The 14,684-nt window shown below is 33.4% G+C and overlaps 3 protein-coding genes across 3 annotated transcripts; 2 read left to right on the top strand and 1 right to left on the bottom strand.

Moving 5' to 3' along the window:
• The first annotated feature begins 388 nt into the window (after positions 1-388).
• Positions 389-2,630, top strand: LOC120345640 (protein Red-like). The gene has a single exon (XM_039415169.2). It carries the CDS (start codon positions 421-423, stop codon positions 2,005-2,007), a length of 1,587 nt encoding a protein of 528 aa, XP_039271103.2. The 5' UTR covers positions 389-420; the 3' UTR covers positions 2,008-2,630.
• LOC120345641 (protein AATF-like) lies at positions 2,627-8,286 on the top strand. Its single transcript, XM_039415170.2, has 10 exons — positions 2,627-2,762; positions 3,832-4,040; positions 4,605-4,669; positions 4,765-4,952; positions 5,583-5,811; positions 6,205-6,349; positions 6,452-6,589; positions 7,068-7,225; positions 7,639-7,719; positions 8,140-8,286. Exons 1-10 carry the CDS (start codon positions 2,681-2,683, stop codon positions 8,267-8,269), a joined length of 1,425 nt encoding a protein of 474 aa, XP_039271104.2. The 5' UTR covers positions 2,627-2,680; the 3' UTR covers positions 8,270-8,286.
• Positions 8,287-10,421: 2,135 nt separating this feature from the next.
• Positions 10,422-13,668, bottom strand: LOC120345934 (uncharacterized). Its single transcript, XM_039415536.2, has 7 exons — positions 13,296-13,668; positions 13,128-13,205; positions 12,440-12,614; positions 12,058-12,199; positions 11,648-11,763; positions 10,991-11,143; positions 10,422-10,683 (listed from the first exon to the last, which is right to left on the bottom strand). Exons 1-7 carry the CDS (start codon positions 13,392-13,394, stop codon positions 10,649-10,651), a joined length of 798 nt encoding a protein of 265 aa, XP_039271470.2. The 5' UTR covers positions 13,395-13,668; the 3' UTR covers positions 10,422-10,648.
• Positions 13,669-14,684: the final 1,016 nt, after the last annotated feature.

The raw sequence follows: 14,684 nt of genomic DNA, 5'->3' as shown, positions 1-14,684 counted from the left end.
TTACCTATTTATCCCGGGGGAGAGGAAAGCCGATAAGAAGGCTTATTCATATGGCGAACCACGGCCTCTCGTCCGGTTACCATTCCAAGTCGGGTATGGTATGGGATTAGTTATATTGTTTGTTTTCGGAAGCATGGACTTGGTGGTGGAGGAAGCCGTAACCGACCAGCGGTTACGTGAACCACCCAACGACGGCGAGAAGTCCAGCAATCCTCTCGCACATAACCATCCCTGCATGGGATTCGAACCTGCGAACCCACGCAGAGTAATTAGAGGTGCGGTGGCGAGCGTATTCCTAACGCTTAGCCCGTTGAGCCACAACGCCGCGCCGTTATGTCAGTGACAGTTCAATACTCAGCCATTCATTTTTTTTTTTATATTTTATAAATACTGTTGAACTAATTTTATCAATAAAGCATTATGGCAAATGAAGAATTTTCTAATCCTCTGCCCCCTGAGCATTATCATGAGACTGATGGCAATGTTAATGAACAACCTCTAACCAATGCAGACTTTCGAAAATTTTTGACGACCCCTAAAGCTGGTGGTGAAAAAACTCACGATGATCGAGCAAAACGAGTCTCAGCGTCCCAATCAGAATTTGATTCAGAAGATCATGAATCGGCTGCTGAAAAAAGAAGAAAAAAGAAAAGTTTGTATGCAAAACTTAAAAAGCAAGAAATGGAAAGGCAGGCTGAACTTCAAAAGAAATATAGAGATCGAGCAAAAGAGAGGAGAGAAGGTAAAGGAGATTATGCTGAATCTGATCTTATCAATACAACTGCTAATTACAAAACCGTTGGCCCAAGTGCTGAAGCGGACCGAACTTCCGCTGAGAAAAGAAGACAAGTCATCCAAGAATCAAAATATCTTGGAGGTGACATGGCTCATACTCACTTGGTAAAAGGTCTCGATTTCGCTCTTTTACAAAAGGTTCGAGCTGAGATATCGACAAAAGAACGAGAGGACGAAGAACTTGATAAAGTTTTATCTGAAGACATAGAAAACACGAAAGAAGAACAACAGCAGCAACAGAAAGAAGTGGTTACGTTCAAAACAAAAATGGCAAAAAACATACACAGACTTGTCTTCCAGCCTCAAATGAAACTAAGAAATGAATTGTTTTTGCCGGGACGAATGGCGTACGTTTTTCAAGTCGATGATGAGTTTGCAGACACAGATATTCCCACTACTCTGCTTCGTAGTAAAGCAGACTGCCCAACACTCGAGTCTCAAACAACATTATCAACTAACGATATTGTTATTAATAAACTGACTCAGATATTGTCATATTTACGTCAAGGTGCTCGCGAAAAGCATAGAAAGAAGAAAGATAGAAAGATAAAGACTGAAAATGATAGGCCACATAAAAGACCCATTGAAGCAGACATGGGCATATTTGATGATATTGGTGAATATGTTCCTACTCTAAAAAAGAACAGAAGCAAGCCTGCAAAAAATGCTCATTCTTATTTTGAGAAACCTAAAATGGAAGAAGAAATGGTTGAATCAAAACAAGCTGTTGCTGCTTCAGTGAAAAATTTTGTAAAAAATGTCAATGAAAAATATGCAGGGTCGTCACAACCAGACCAAACCAAAGAAACTAAAAAGCAAAAGAAAGAGTCTGGCAAAGGCAATCCACTCATTGGCACAGCGGGGGCATCTGACAGTTACATGGAATGCTATCCATCAGCGCAATACAATTTATCAGGCGTAGGAGACGATAGTGATGATGAAGCAGATTACAGTAAAATGGATCAAGGTAGTAAGAAAGGTCCAGTTGGAAGATGGGACTTTGATACTCAAGAAGAATATAGTAATTACATGTCTCAGAAAGAAGCAATGCCTAAAGCTGCCTTCCAGTATGGAATAAAAATGACAGGAGGTCGAAAAACAAGACGAACCAAGGAGCAGAATGAAAAACAAAAATTGAATCGCGAACTGATGCAAATCAATCAAATTATTGAAAAGCGAAAGGGTGGAGATTCGAATTATAAGAAATATTAACTATATATTATCAAGTTATAAGCATTACTTTGATCATAAAAAAATTCAAGGTTGAACTTGTGAGAATTACTGTATTTGCCAATGTTTTCATCATGTTGAATGTCTGTTTGTTAAAAGTGATATTCTCATATCATTATTTTGTAAATTGATTTGTGTATATATAAATGGATAGACAAGTATAGAATGTGTAATTTGTCGTAACCGTATTATTTTAATGAGTGCATATTTTGGAATTTTTGCCTTTGAATGGAGTTTCTTATATTTGATTATGATTGTGGTTTGTATCATTTAGTCACATCTTTGCCACAAACTGGTACTGTAGTTCAAATGGATGCTCTTCTGTAACTGATCTCATAATTCTGATATTTAGGTTTGAATTTTCTGAATGTTACAATAAAAAGTTGTTGAATTAATGATTGTGACGATAAAATCCAATAAAGTACTTACATACCCACTTTTCTCAAGAGTTTTTGTTCTTTTCTCCTAAAATTCATTAAAATGCATGGAGACTGCCACTATCTGAAATTTTACATTGGGCATTCATAAATGTTTGTTAATAATGTCAATCGAAGGGTATCGACCTTTATCAGTTTATTGAATGTTTGCTTTTTTTATTTAGAAAACCAAGTACAAAATCAAGTTTAAAGTATACATAACAATTTTAAATGTCATCATGACATCTTTAGCTGAACAACTTGCTAGGCTTTTCGATCCGAGTGTGAAGAGCATTGACCCAGAAGATGATATTTATGAAGGTACTTGTGATATAACACTCAATGCATTACTGTTCACTTTATGCACATTTTTTTGCTAAAACTGTGATGCACTTCTACAGTTGTGGTTGTGCTATGGCACCTAAAGACTTAAATAGACCTGACCATTTAGGGGTGTTTTTTGGCTTGCTACTGAGTTGCTGGGTACCTACATACTCATAATATTCTTTGACTGAACGCTATAACCCAGGGGGGCACAACCTGCAGCCGTACGGCCGCATGCGGCTTTCGCAGGTAAAATGTGCAGCTGTGCTGGTGTGTTACTGAAAAATAATTTATGTTTTATGTTGGCGCTTGAGTGTTACGAAAAATCATATCATTACTTGTGTCTGTAATGGAAATAAATTATCAGTATTATAAAAAAGTAACAGCTCTGAATATTCTTTCATATCTCTAAAGCGGGATATCGTTAACAGAGAAACGGTTCTTTAATTCCAGATGAAATTAGATTTTTTTGGCGTTTATGTAAAGAAGTTATTGTTCGAAACCTGATCGCGATGACGCCACTCGTTGAAAAAGTCAGCTTTACAAAAATGTAATGCCCCCGTCAAACGAGAAAAGGTTGTGCACCCCTGCTGTAACCAGTGACCCAGTATTATTATTATTACTCAAACATTGTTTGTGAATATTGTGGTTGGTATAAATTGAATTGTTTTCTCTTCAACTACTGAATCACTGTCACATTTCAATTATTCGGAGATTGAAACTTCTCCCTAAAAGGCTTTCAATTTTGTTTTGAAGATTTTTTTGGTTTAGAAAAATTGTATCCTTGATCATAGACTCCTTGTTCTTGAATTTCTTGAATTAAAATATATATAGATCATCTGTTTTGTTTGATATTTGCATTTCTACTTTATATAATGCAGTAATGCCAGAAACTAATAACTGTATGTGCTACCCAGTTTTGAAATGACTGTACTTTATGGGTTTAGCATATCTGACCGAAATGTTACTCCATGATTGAAGTGACGAACTAAGTAAAACGATATATTACGACTATCTATACCTAATGAAAATTGTTGTATTTTTACATGGTAGAATTTTTGTTTAGAAACCAGAGCTAAAGTTGTAGAGAAAGATGATTTGAATAGTGATGCTGAAGATGGAACAGTTATTCAACATGTTCCTGGAATTGGCCGAAGAAAAATGCAGTCGCTCGAAGGCATGGGAGAGCTATATAGGGGTAAAGTTGTATCAAGGAATCAAACATCAGATGGTGATGGAAGTGAGTCTGGCAATGAAGATAACATTGAACTGGAGGTAAATATTGTTGCTATCATGAAGTGCATTAAGGTATTTAGATTACATTTCCGTTTTATTCTGTATCGTCAAGAATAGTGAGAAAAATCATGTACGATAGTAGAATTCTTTTGTAATTCGAATATCATGACCTCCAAATATCGTTTTTAGTCTTTATGAGAATATCAAATATCTTTGCTGTCGAGGTGTTTTTGACTGAAAATATTTTCCAGTTAGTGCATATCATAGACGAGATAGTCTGTGCAAGTGTGCAGCCACAGCAAGAATTAGGATAAAAATTGCGCTATAATTGTTTTTCATCCTCTGTTTCGATCCTGTCCGAGTATAAGGAAAAAATTTTGCATTTCTTGAACTTCACTATGTCTAAAAAAGCATTTATTTATTTATTAGTATCTCTACCTGATTTTATCGTTATCCTCGTGTCATTGTTGATAATATAGTTTGGTAGTGTAGGTTGGCTGTATTTATTCATGTGCTAGGACAAAAGTTTATCATTTGTCAAGTTTGGGTGATGAAAAATGTCTTTTTTAGAATGTGTTTTATATAATTGCAATTTATTTATAGAATGGGAATGCTGAAGATGAAAATATTGACAGTGGAGATGATCAAACTGATGAAGATATTGAGAGGTATATTCTTTTACTTCTATTATGTTGTTTTCTATATCTATTGACATCCTGTATCCAAATTCTTGATTTGAATATGTTTTTCACTACTAATGCAGAGAAATGAATGGTGATACTAGCTATAATAGTGAAGTTGGAGACATTATGCTAGATGAAGATGATGGAATGGATGAAGAAATTGATTCTGATGAAGCCGATGGAGATGGCGATGACAGTTTAAAAATATTTCAAAATAGGAAAAAGGCTGATCCATTATTAAAATCGAGAGCTACTAGAAATCAATTTTGTGAGATTACTTACGTTTCTTTTATTAATTAAAATTTGTTAGTTTTATCTGCCAATCTGGTTAATTCTAATATTCATCTAATGTTGGACAATATTTTTGATGGGAATGACAAATTGATTGGATTATGTAATTGTTTGGTCATACTTATATCATTAGAGCGAAGCCCTATGATGGCTAGAGTTTTGGGCTCAACTATATTGGCATTAAAGATCCATGGTTCGAACCTATGATCACCACCTCACTCAGGGTGTAATAAGGTGAATGATTGAGGTCCTTAAGAAAAAAGCAGCTGTTTACATATTGGTGTAATAGAGACTTGTATAGAGCTTTGTTTAAAGTGAAAGACGTCATATAACGAAAACGATACCTGAATGTATTGTACAATACTTATCTACGGTATATTCGCTAAAATTTCATTTGCTGCACAATGTAGTAGGGCCATAACTTTTCTGTTTGCTTACCTCACATTTTGTATAAGAGCACACTTTTTACTGTTAGTTCAAAGTTATCGATGCTCTTTGTCGAGGATAAACATAAACAAATGATAGATGTGAACAGACAGATATTGACTATTTGACTTTGCGAATAAATTCAATTTGTTTTTTTGAGAATTTTTTTTATATTTTTTAGGTTTGTGGGAAAATATGCTTGAAGCTCGAATCAAATTTCAGAAGATACTTACAATATCTAACAGATTACCTCAATATGATAAGATGGAACTATTTAAAACTGAATTACCAGCTTCTCTTTCATCTGCGGATAAAATTTTGTCTAATCTTTTATACAAATTGTTAGAATTAGAAAGGAGACTTCTCACTCAAAATCCTGAAACTCAGTCAATAGCAGATTCTAAAATCAGGTATGTTTATTGTCAAAAACCCTAAATTGAATACATTCATGGTACCTAAATCTCAGTGATACGTTAGCTTTAGTATGTGAAATTGTTAGTTTTTTTCAATAGTATTAAATAATGAATTTTATTGAAGTATCTCCAAGTTTATCGTCATCAAAATCTGAAGTTTTTGCACTGGTATATTGAAATTTTAATCGTCTGGATCTGCTGTTGCAGCAGTAACATTATGCGATCATATTGCTCTATTTATTTTATAATGCTTGGGACTTGAATGACACTACAAAATCACAGTGCACATTGAAGAGATATATCTTGTGTAATGTTCCCATTGACTGACACACATCAATAGAAATGTTGTGGGTAGTCATCTCTAAATTTATTGTTATTTTTTATGCATAGTAATAACAAGCGGAAAAGTACAACGTCGATGGAAGAGGTGAATGATATGATCCAAGACAGATTTACTTCATATAAAACTCATAGGAATAAAGTACTGAAGTTGTGGTATGATAAAACAAGATTAACAGCGACATCAAAATCAAAGGTATACATACGTAAATCAGTATTCGTCATATTTGTAGAGTTAAGAATATCATAATGTTTTACTTTACCTCTTTCATAACAATTATGACTCTTTATATTTCAGTCATTCTCAAATTTTGAACGGTCGACAGTTTCTCAGATAGAAGATATATTACAAGACCGTGAAAGATTAATCAAGCGGACACAATTGAAAAGAACGAACTATCGTATACTGGGAACGACTCAGTCTAATAAACTAGAGGTCTGTGAAATATTGTGGTTTAGTATGTTAAATTTTTGGTCCAGAATTTGGTTTGAGATGTTGGTATAAGGAGTTATGTGTGAAAGGATTCCTAAGCTGGTTACGTCTTGACTCCTTCAGCATCCGTATCCATCAATCTCGAATAATTACGGGTAACTCAGCTATTTCCAAAGCTGATCTGGACTGGTGATTGGGCATTAATCTTTTTTGGTTCGCAACATGGATATGCTGTCTTATTGAATTTCTACCTTGGAATAAAAATGGAAAGTCCTAATAAATATAATTCACAATATATTTGTTTTTCAAAGACAATTTATTTTAGTATCATGTTGCCTTAAGATCAAAGAAGGCACGAATAATTGAACAGAGTTGTGTGCCAAGCTTCAGTCCTTTACTCATATCAGGTCTATGTTATTGACTTCACCCATCCCTGTCAACTGTTGCTTTTTGCCCTTTAGCTTTTGTTTTCAATCAATAGACACCTGTTGAAGATGCCGACAACCACAGTAGTCATTTAAAAGAATATCTGCCTGAAATCTATGATGACGATGACTTTTATCACCAGTTACTTCGACAACTCATTGAACAAAAATCATCAGGACCTGGAGGTTCATCAGATCCAGTTGAACTTACGAGGTTTGTACATATTTGTAGCAATATCATATATAAAAATTTAATTGAATTGAAAATTAATTTTTATTTTTCATAAAATTTGATCATGCATTGAAGGTATCTGATGAATTTTATGAAAATGATTCAATAGTTTTAGTGAATGTCTATTCATGAATATTGCTTTCCTAAATTATTAAAAATAAATAAAATATTTTTGTGTTGTGGTGGTAAATTGTCTTGTCAAAGTGATCACTAAAGATTTTTTTTTTGAATTCCAATTTGAAATAATTTTCAAGGCAATGGTTAAAAGTACCATGAATATTGCTTTCCTAAATTATAAAAAATAAATGAAATATTTTTGTGTTGTGGTGGTAAATTGTCTTGTCAAAGTGATCACTAAAGATTTTTATGAATTCCAATTTGAAATAATTTTCAAGGCAATGGTTAAAAGTACAAAGATTACGGAGTAAAGCAAAGAAAAATGTTGACACAAAAGCAAGTAAAGGAAGAAAAATAAGGTATGAACTTGAGTATTTATTTCAAATTTTTGACTTCTCATTTATCTATCACAGTTTTTGGATTAATTACTTGAATTATGCAATTTGATTATGAGATTTGAGGACCCAATGCCAATGTTTTGAAGAGTTTTATTTGGAGTAGTCTGCTAGAAACTAGGGACACATTGAAAACGTTTTCTGGAGTGGAATTTAATTGATAATAAATTGACTCGCTTGATATACTATAAAAGTATTTACTTTTTTCCAGTGTTCTGTATTCTAAATCGCAATACAGATGATTATGAGACCATAATATGAATATTTCAATATATGAAATATATAATAATTCAATATAATATTAATATTTTAATGCAACCTTTTGACGGGTTTTAACACACACATGGAACCTAAAAAATGATAATAATACATGATATTTCAAAGGTATGAGATACATCAAAAATTACAGAGCTTCATGGCACCAAATGATCAGTCAGATTTTACTCACGAAGCTAGGAATCAACTATTCATGTCTTTATTTGGAAATGTTCCAGAATGTTCTCCTGAAATATAAAGATTTACATTGCAAATGTTTATGTGAATTTCTTATGGCAAGGGATCGGATACAGACCTAATATTATCAGTTAAAAAGGGTATGATTATGCGACTTCAATTGAACCAGATAATGGGTTATAATTAGATTCAGCATTCACTATGCATAATTGTAATTATGATGTCACATGGGAAATCTCCAAGAAGTGTATTGCTTTTTGAAATTCAGCCTAATGTTGAAATGTTCATCTGCCTATTTAAAAAATCGGAAGTTTTTGTCTCTCAACTTAGCGATACCATATAGTTTGCTTTTCTCTGCCACGATGCACGAGACTGGATTTTGCCTAATTTTTGACATCTTTCCTGGAGATCCTCCCTGCATGTTTGGTGTTATGTTATTAGACACGGAGTGGTATTAGTTGTATGGTCAAATTTTTGTTGGACACAAAGTGGATAAACAATGAGTTTATTTCGTCATGCAAAAAATCACGAATGTTTTAAACACAAACTATTATACATTAGAATTTAGATGATAAGAATATCGGATTTCATCGCCATTGACGGAAAGTCGCGAAAAAACCATAACATGGCCATCATGAGTCTGGCACACCAAGATTTAAAGCGAGTCCCAATTGAAAGTATATACGAAGCAATGGACACGTAAAGAAACTTCAGTACTTCAAAAATTTAACAAAGTAATGATTGGTATAAAAATTCACATATATATGATTTGAAAAAACCTAAATAGCGAAAAACAACTGAGAAAAATGCTCAAATACATATGTAACCGATTTGACGGAGTCTGCTGTGATCAGATAAACTGAAGCGTCTGTCGGAAACCGAAATATATACGATTTGGAAACAATGTTTGTCTCATACCTTTTATTCAAATAATCTTATGTTTGAAATGTTGATTATTTCATGTAACATTGAATCATTTTCTCCAAAACTGCTCATTATCAAATAAAAATGACCAAACATTAGCACATATTTGTCGATTTATATAATACGTAAACTGTGACTATATATATGTGATATTTATTTTATATTTCGTTGGCCACGATCATCGTTGTTCTAAAAATGCCAACACTAAGTTCCTATGCTCAAACAAAAAAGTGTAGCCTTGTCAGATGTGCTCAAAATGAATGTCTCAACCTTCTTGTATTGTTGAAAACGAGCAACAAACGAAGTATAGTTTTTCTAAACCAAACATAACATAAATCGGTTGATGTAAGAAATAATTGACAAATTTAATGGATATATAGGAAAACAGGTTACAATTTCCGTATTTAGTATTTTTTTCGTATCGGTTTCTTCGCAGAAACAGTCTCCAATAAGACCTCCAAGATGAAAAGTTTTGAATAATTGACAGTACGTATCATTACAAAATCTGTTGTAGGCCTATATATATATTTAATTGATTTAATCAGAATCACCACTAAAATAGGAACAACACACAGATCGGATAAGGCGAGTACCGTCAACACCAGTGTTTCACTCGACTGCAAATGAAATACAAATGTCTTTTGTCGCAAAGTCTGGAAAATGTCAACAAAATAAACTAATTGGACTAAATTAATAGGATTAAAGTTGTCTTTGTTTTTTTATACAAAATAGTGCAAATTATTGATACTGTTGTTCGATTTGTTTGTTTGTATTTTGCTGTACGAGTCACCGTTGGCGTTGAAGCACTATCAGTTTGTCTGTTAGTGTCATGTTTCGACGTAAAGAACTATCACGCTCATTACAATGGTTATTTGTATGCCCCGGGGTAGTAATAGCTGAAAATTAAACAATATTCAAATGCTTATCCTGTCCGCCCCCGCAAAAACAGACATGTGACAAGAACGATTTATTTTCTTATGTCATGTGAATATATTGCAATCCTTGTCGTAATCGTTGCTTATTTTAATGTTTAAATATTCGTGGAAGTGAAGTAATCGTGGATTTAGGTCCCAAAGTCAGCGAATAGCTCTGATAAAGACTTGATGAGAAACTACGGGAATATAAGGATTGTAATAATTTATGTATATGGAATAATCGTATATGTGAAAGACCGTAAAACATTGATTCACTGATAACAAAAACTGCTGAACTCCTCTATATTTTCCTGTAACGTACAAACCCAACTCAAAAGTCTATGTCCTGCAGTTCAAATCACAACACAACCTCAATTTCAACAATGAATCATTTATTTTACACATTGCTTGTATTACGTTAAAAAAGACTCAAAAGATTTAGTCATATTGGAATAAAAGCCAAATATCGCAGAGTTATTATGCACGTTTACTTGTTCAACAAATAAGATACATTTGCCAGCAGGCTTCTTTCATAAAACAATGCGAATTTGGTCATTCAAAATGAATGTCCGTAAAATATCATCTCCATGGATGTCTCACAATCATGCGGTCTTGGCTTTTGGATCTTTTTCTCTCACTGAAAATAACAGTTACATTTCTTATAAAATTATAATTGAAAAAATAAATAACCAAAACGCTTGCGTGAAACATGACCTATATCACTCGAAATACCAAATTATATATATTCCAGATATACTTTCAAGGTTCAGCTTGTCATATATATATATATATGTGTGAAAACACAAGCTTATATTTAAATTATGTGAAACAACATTCAAAAATACTGTAAAATTACCAAAAGACTTCAGAATTGACTATTTATGTCTTGCAAAATACACTAGGCCCTACTTAGTTTATCGAAATAGATAAAAATTATCACTTACGTTTCTGACAATTGTCATAAAAATCCCAATGAACAAAAGGCTCAAAATAAGTTTGTGTATCCAGTATTTCTCCAGTTTCTGGGTGAAGGCAGTGACAAGTAAATGCGTCTTCACCACATTTCATGGCAATAAACAAACCTTTCTCGTCACATTCTGTCAAAAAACGTCATTTTTTATTGAACGGACATTTTCGCGATATATGCATATTGTAAACATTGCGTTGTTAAATATTGCAGATGTTATCGTTTCTGGCAGTCAGACACGCTTTCGAGAATTATTTTTTTCAAATCTACTTTTTAAATAATCTTTCTTTTGACTTATGTAATATATATATCGATATATGAATAAGTCCATAATCTGAGAAAATGATTCAGTTATGATAATACTGCTGGAAAGTTATAATTGTAAATCTTTTTGAATTAGCGTATTTCTAATAGTATCGAAATGAGGAATTCGATGAAACACTAACACTAACTTTGAAATAATAAAAGATTATTTTCTTGATGAAAATTGTAACAACAGTCAAATATTAAACAATTTGTCGCAAATTCTATCAATCCCCAATTTCAGAATCAAACTATGTACATGGAAATTTGTATTTTATAACAAACGTTTATTTGAAGCACAAGCGCACGAAGAAGCGACTGTAATACATACCCGGAAGAGGTGTAGTAGACTCGCGAACAGCTTTTTCAAGTGCTAATATACAAGGTGCATCAGCCGGTGGTGGGGATGGAGGCGGAATAGTTGGTCTGTCAGGCACAGAGACGGCACTGAAAAATATTTACCGCAAATCAAATGAGAAATTCTATCAAACATGAAAATTTCATTGCATCGTAATATTTTTATCAAACCCTTTTTAACCCCACTTCATGAATTCCTTGTTCCTAGTCAAAACAATTAACCTTGTGGTATGCCGCTAAAACTAGCAATGCAATGCCAGGTCGTGGTACAGTATTTTACTATTTTGCATTATTGATATTTTATATTATATATTGATATAATTAACAATATATTTCTATAGATTCTTGTGACTTGTCAGCAAATGTATTAAAGTCTGTCATTACCACGATCCGTTTTTATTCGTTACTTCGTCTTCTCCTTTTCTACAATCAGCGGTCCCATCACACAAAGATGTTTTTTCTAGGCAAGTTTGATACGCTCTTTTTCCTCTTCCGTTCATGCACTGAAATGTATATGCGTCGCAGTCTAAAATTATAAAATCGTAATTCATTTTTCTAACTTGTGTGAAGAAATGATATTTTACAGAAAAATAGTGGAACAGCTATATATATATATGCTTTACGAGGGCAAAAGAATGTAAGCAATACCTTATTTACTATCACAGCAAATAGCCAAAGGATGTTATCATTCTGCTTGAGACATTCCAGTGGCCAAATGGCAAGCTTCAAATCAAAAGTTGGTCACAGTTATTGACAGTTTACTCACCAGTATAGAAGTCCATAGAACGAAGGTTCGAATACTTTTTCTTGTTAAAAATAACCAATTCATACAGAATTCCGGGTCGCAATGAATTTACAGCATTGATTTCGTAATATCCTTCTTCATCCATATCCGATTTCACTAAGTCAACTACGTAGTCAGAGGGTGCGTCTGCCAGATACTAAAATATATATACTGTATATTATTTATATGTAAAGCAATTTTATCATGTTATCTTGGATGCTGCACATCGACTGGAATTCATAGGCTATATTCTGAATCAATGCATTTCATACAAAACGTGTGCTATATCTACAACAACGTAACGAACATAATAACGTCTTGATTTATTCAGTTACTCAAAAAAAATCCCTGTGTTCAAAAATATCTCTATTATTTCATCTTATTGAATCATTTTCCCCCAAAACACCCACAGTTTTTCGATATATCCGCCGAATTAGATGATACGCTACGGCAATGATATATATATTAAATGTTTATTTTGGGACCTCCTGAAGTATGCGCACCAAGATGGCGCACAACCTGAACTCAGGTTGTGTACCAGGTTAGGGTTCAGGTTATGCGACATCTTGGTGCGCATACTTCAGGAGCACCTTATTTTGTTTATCACTATTCTCGTTGTTCTAGCAATGTGAATAGTAGGTTCAAATGTTTGAACAGGAAAAATTATCACCTTTTCAGAGATGCTCACAAAGTATTTCTTGACCCTCTTGTATTGTCGAAAACGAGCAATAAACGAAGTCGAATTTTTCTGTAACCATAAATGATATATAGACATAAATATTATGCTATATGATATATATATATATGTTAAATTAAATTAAAACAAAATGTTTCTCACCGATACAATTTCTATGTGTATTCTTTTCCTTCTTCTCGCTTTCTTTGCAGAAATAGTCGCAAATAAAGCCACCAAGATGAAAAGTTTTAGATAGTTCATAGTTAAAAACGTACTTTTACAAAATCTAAAACTTAAATTTAAAGGCTCTCTTTTACTTGTATTTTATCTGTAGCACCACTAAAATTGGTAAGTAGAAACAACACTTGTCTATTTTCCGAATATCTATCAATAAAACTATAAAACAAACTACATTGGTGTGCCTGATTTTCTTGCGATGTCCATCAGAAGGCAGCAATGCAATTAACTGATACGTTGAAAATGTTTTACACGAAGTAGTAACAGTTTACGTGATGAAAACTCGAATTTTCATTTTCAACTCTCGTTTTTCAATAGATTTACATATTGTGCACATTTCAATGCAAATGATAAACATGGTACGAGTTGTCGCTATTTATTAGGATTCGTCGAAAGAAAATCATTTCACGCCCATCACGACTTATCGGAAACGTGATAGTTTCTCAAGTGACCAAGAATCATCGAATAACGCTCGCATTAACGCAACGCACGGAATCAGGAGAAAGTATCATTAATTATAACGCCCGCAGGCAGAAATCAGAACGACCATTGTCGTGTAATCGAAGTTATTCGAGTTAAATACGTATTTTTAAACTGATTACCATAAATGCTATCGAAACTATCATGTTCTTCTTCCCCGCCAGGTAGCCGGTATAATTTTGTGTGGGTTACCTGTAAATATTTTGTTTCGTGAATGTCGTCACATTCTTGTAGCCTATAGTTATTCCTTACGGTCGCTTCATTGTTTATCCTAATAGTCGTAAACTATTTGAGCATAAAGTAATTGACAGTAAGTGCATTACTTTTCCGTAGAATTTCCACAATTAATCAGGTCACGATTGGCTAGCTTTCATTTTCATGCGTTAGTGCTTCAAAACTAAACTTATGTCGAAAAATGCACAGTGGCATTAGCCAGTTCAAATTCTTTTTTATCGCTACAATGGAGTACAGACTCAAACGGAGTCTTGTTATTGCATCCGCTCCTATCTGTAAGAAAAACCAATATGATGTAAGAAAAACAAAAAAATGGCTCTCGCTAACATTTTCAACCGACGTTTTAACGAAAAGCGGTATTTGAACTGAGTCAAAAATTGTACGTCTCTTCTATAATAATTTACTCTATTCCGATTTGTTAGTAAACGACTCACCGATAATCCGACATCTTAATCAAAATAAATTTCTAGTTAAGCAGGTAACTCTCCGGGCCAGGAGGATTGCTGGAGTTGATTCTATGGTTGACCTATAAAAATATAGGATTTTATTATGCACTTTTATAGTCATTTTAGCGTGTTTATTAAATATTGATAAGAATAT

The sequence above is a fragment of the Styela clava genome, chromosome 8, assembly GCF_964204865.1.
Source record: "Styela clava chromosome 8, kaStyClav1.hap1.2, whole genome shotgun sequence".
Classification (NCBI taxonomy): Eukaryota; Metazoa; Chordata; class Ascidiacea; order Stolidobranchia; family Styelidae; genus Styela; species Styela clava.
The sequence above is the reverse complement of the archived record's forward strand: the minus strand, read 5'-3'. Positions and strand labels throughout refer to the sequence as shown.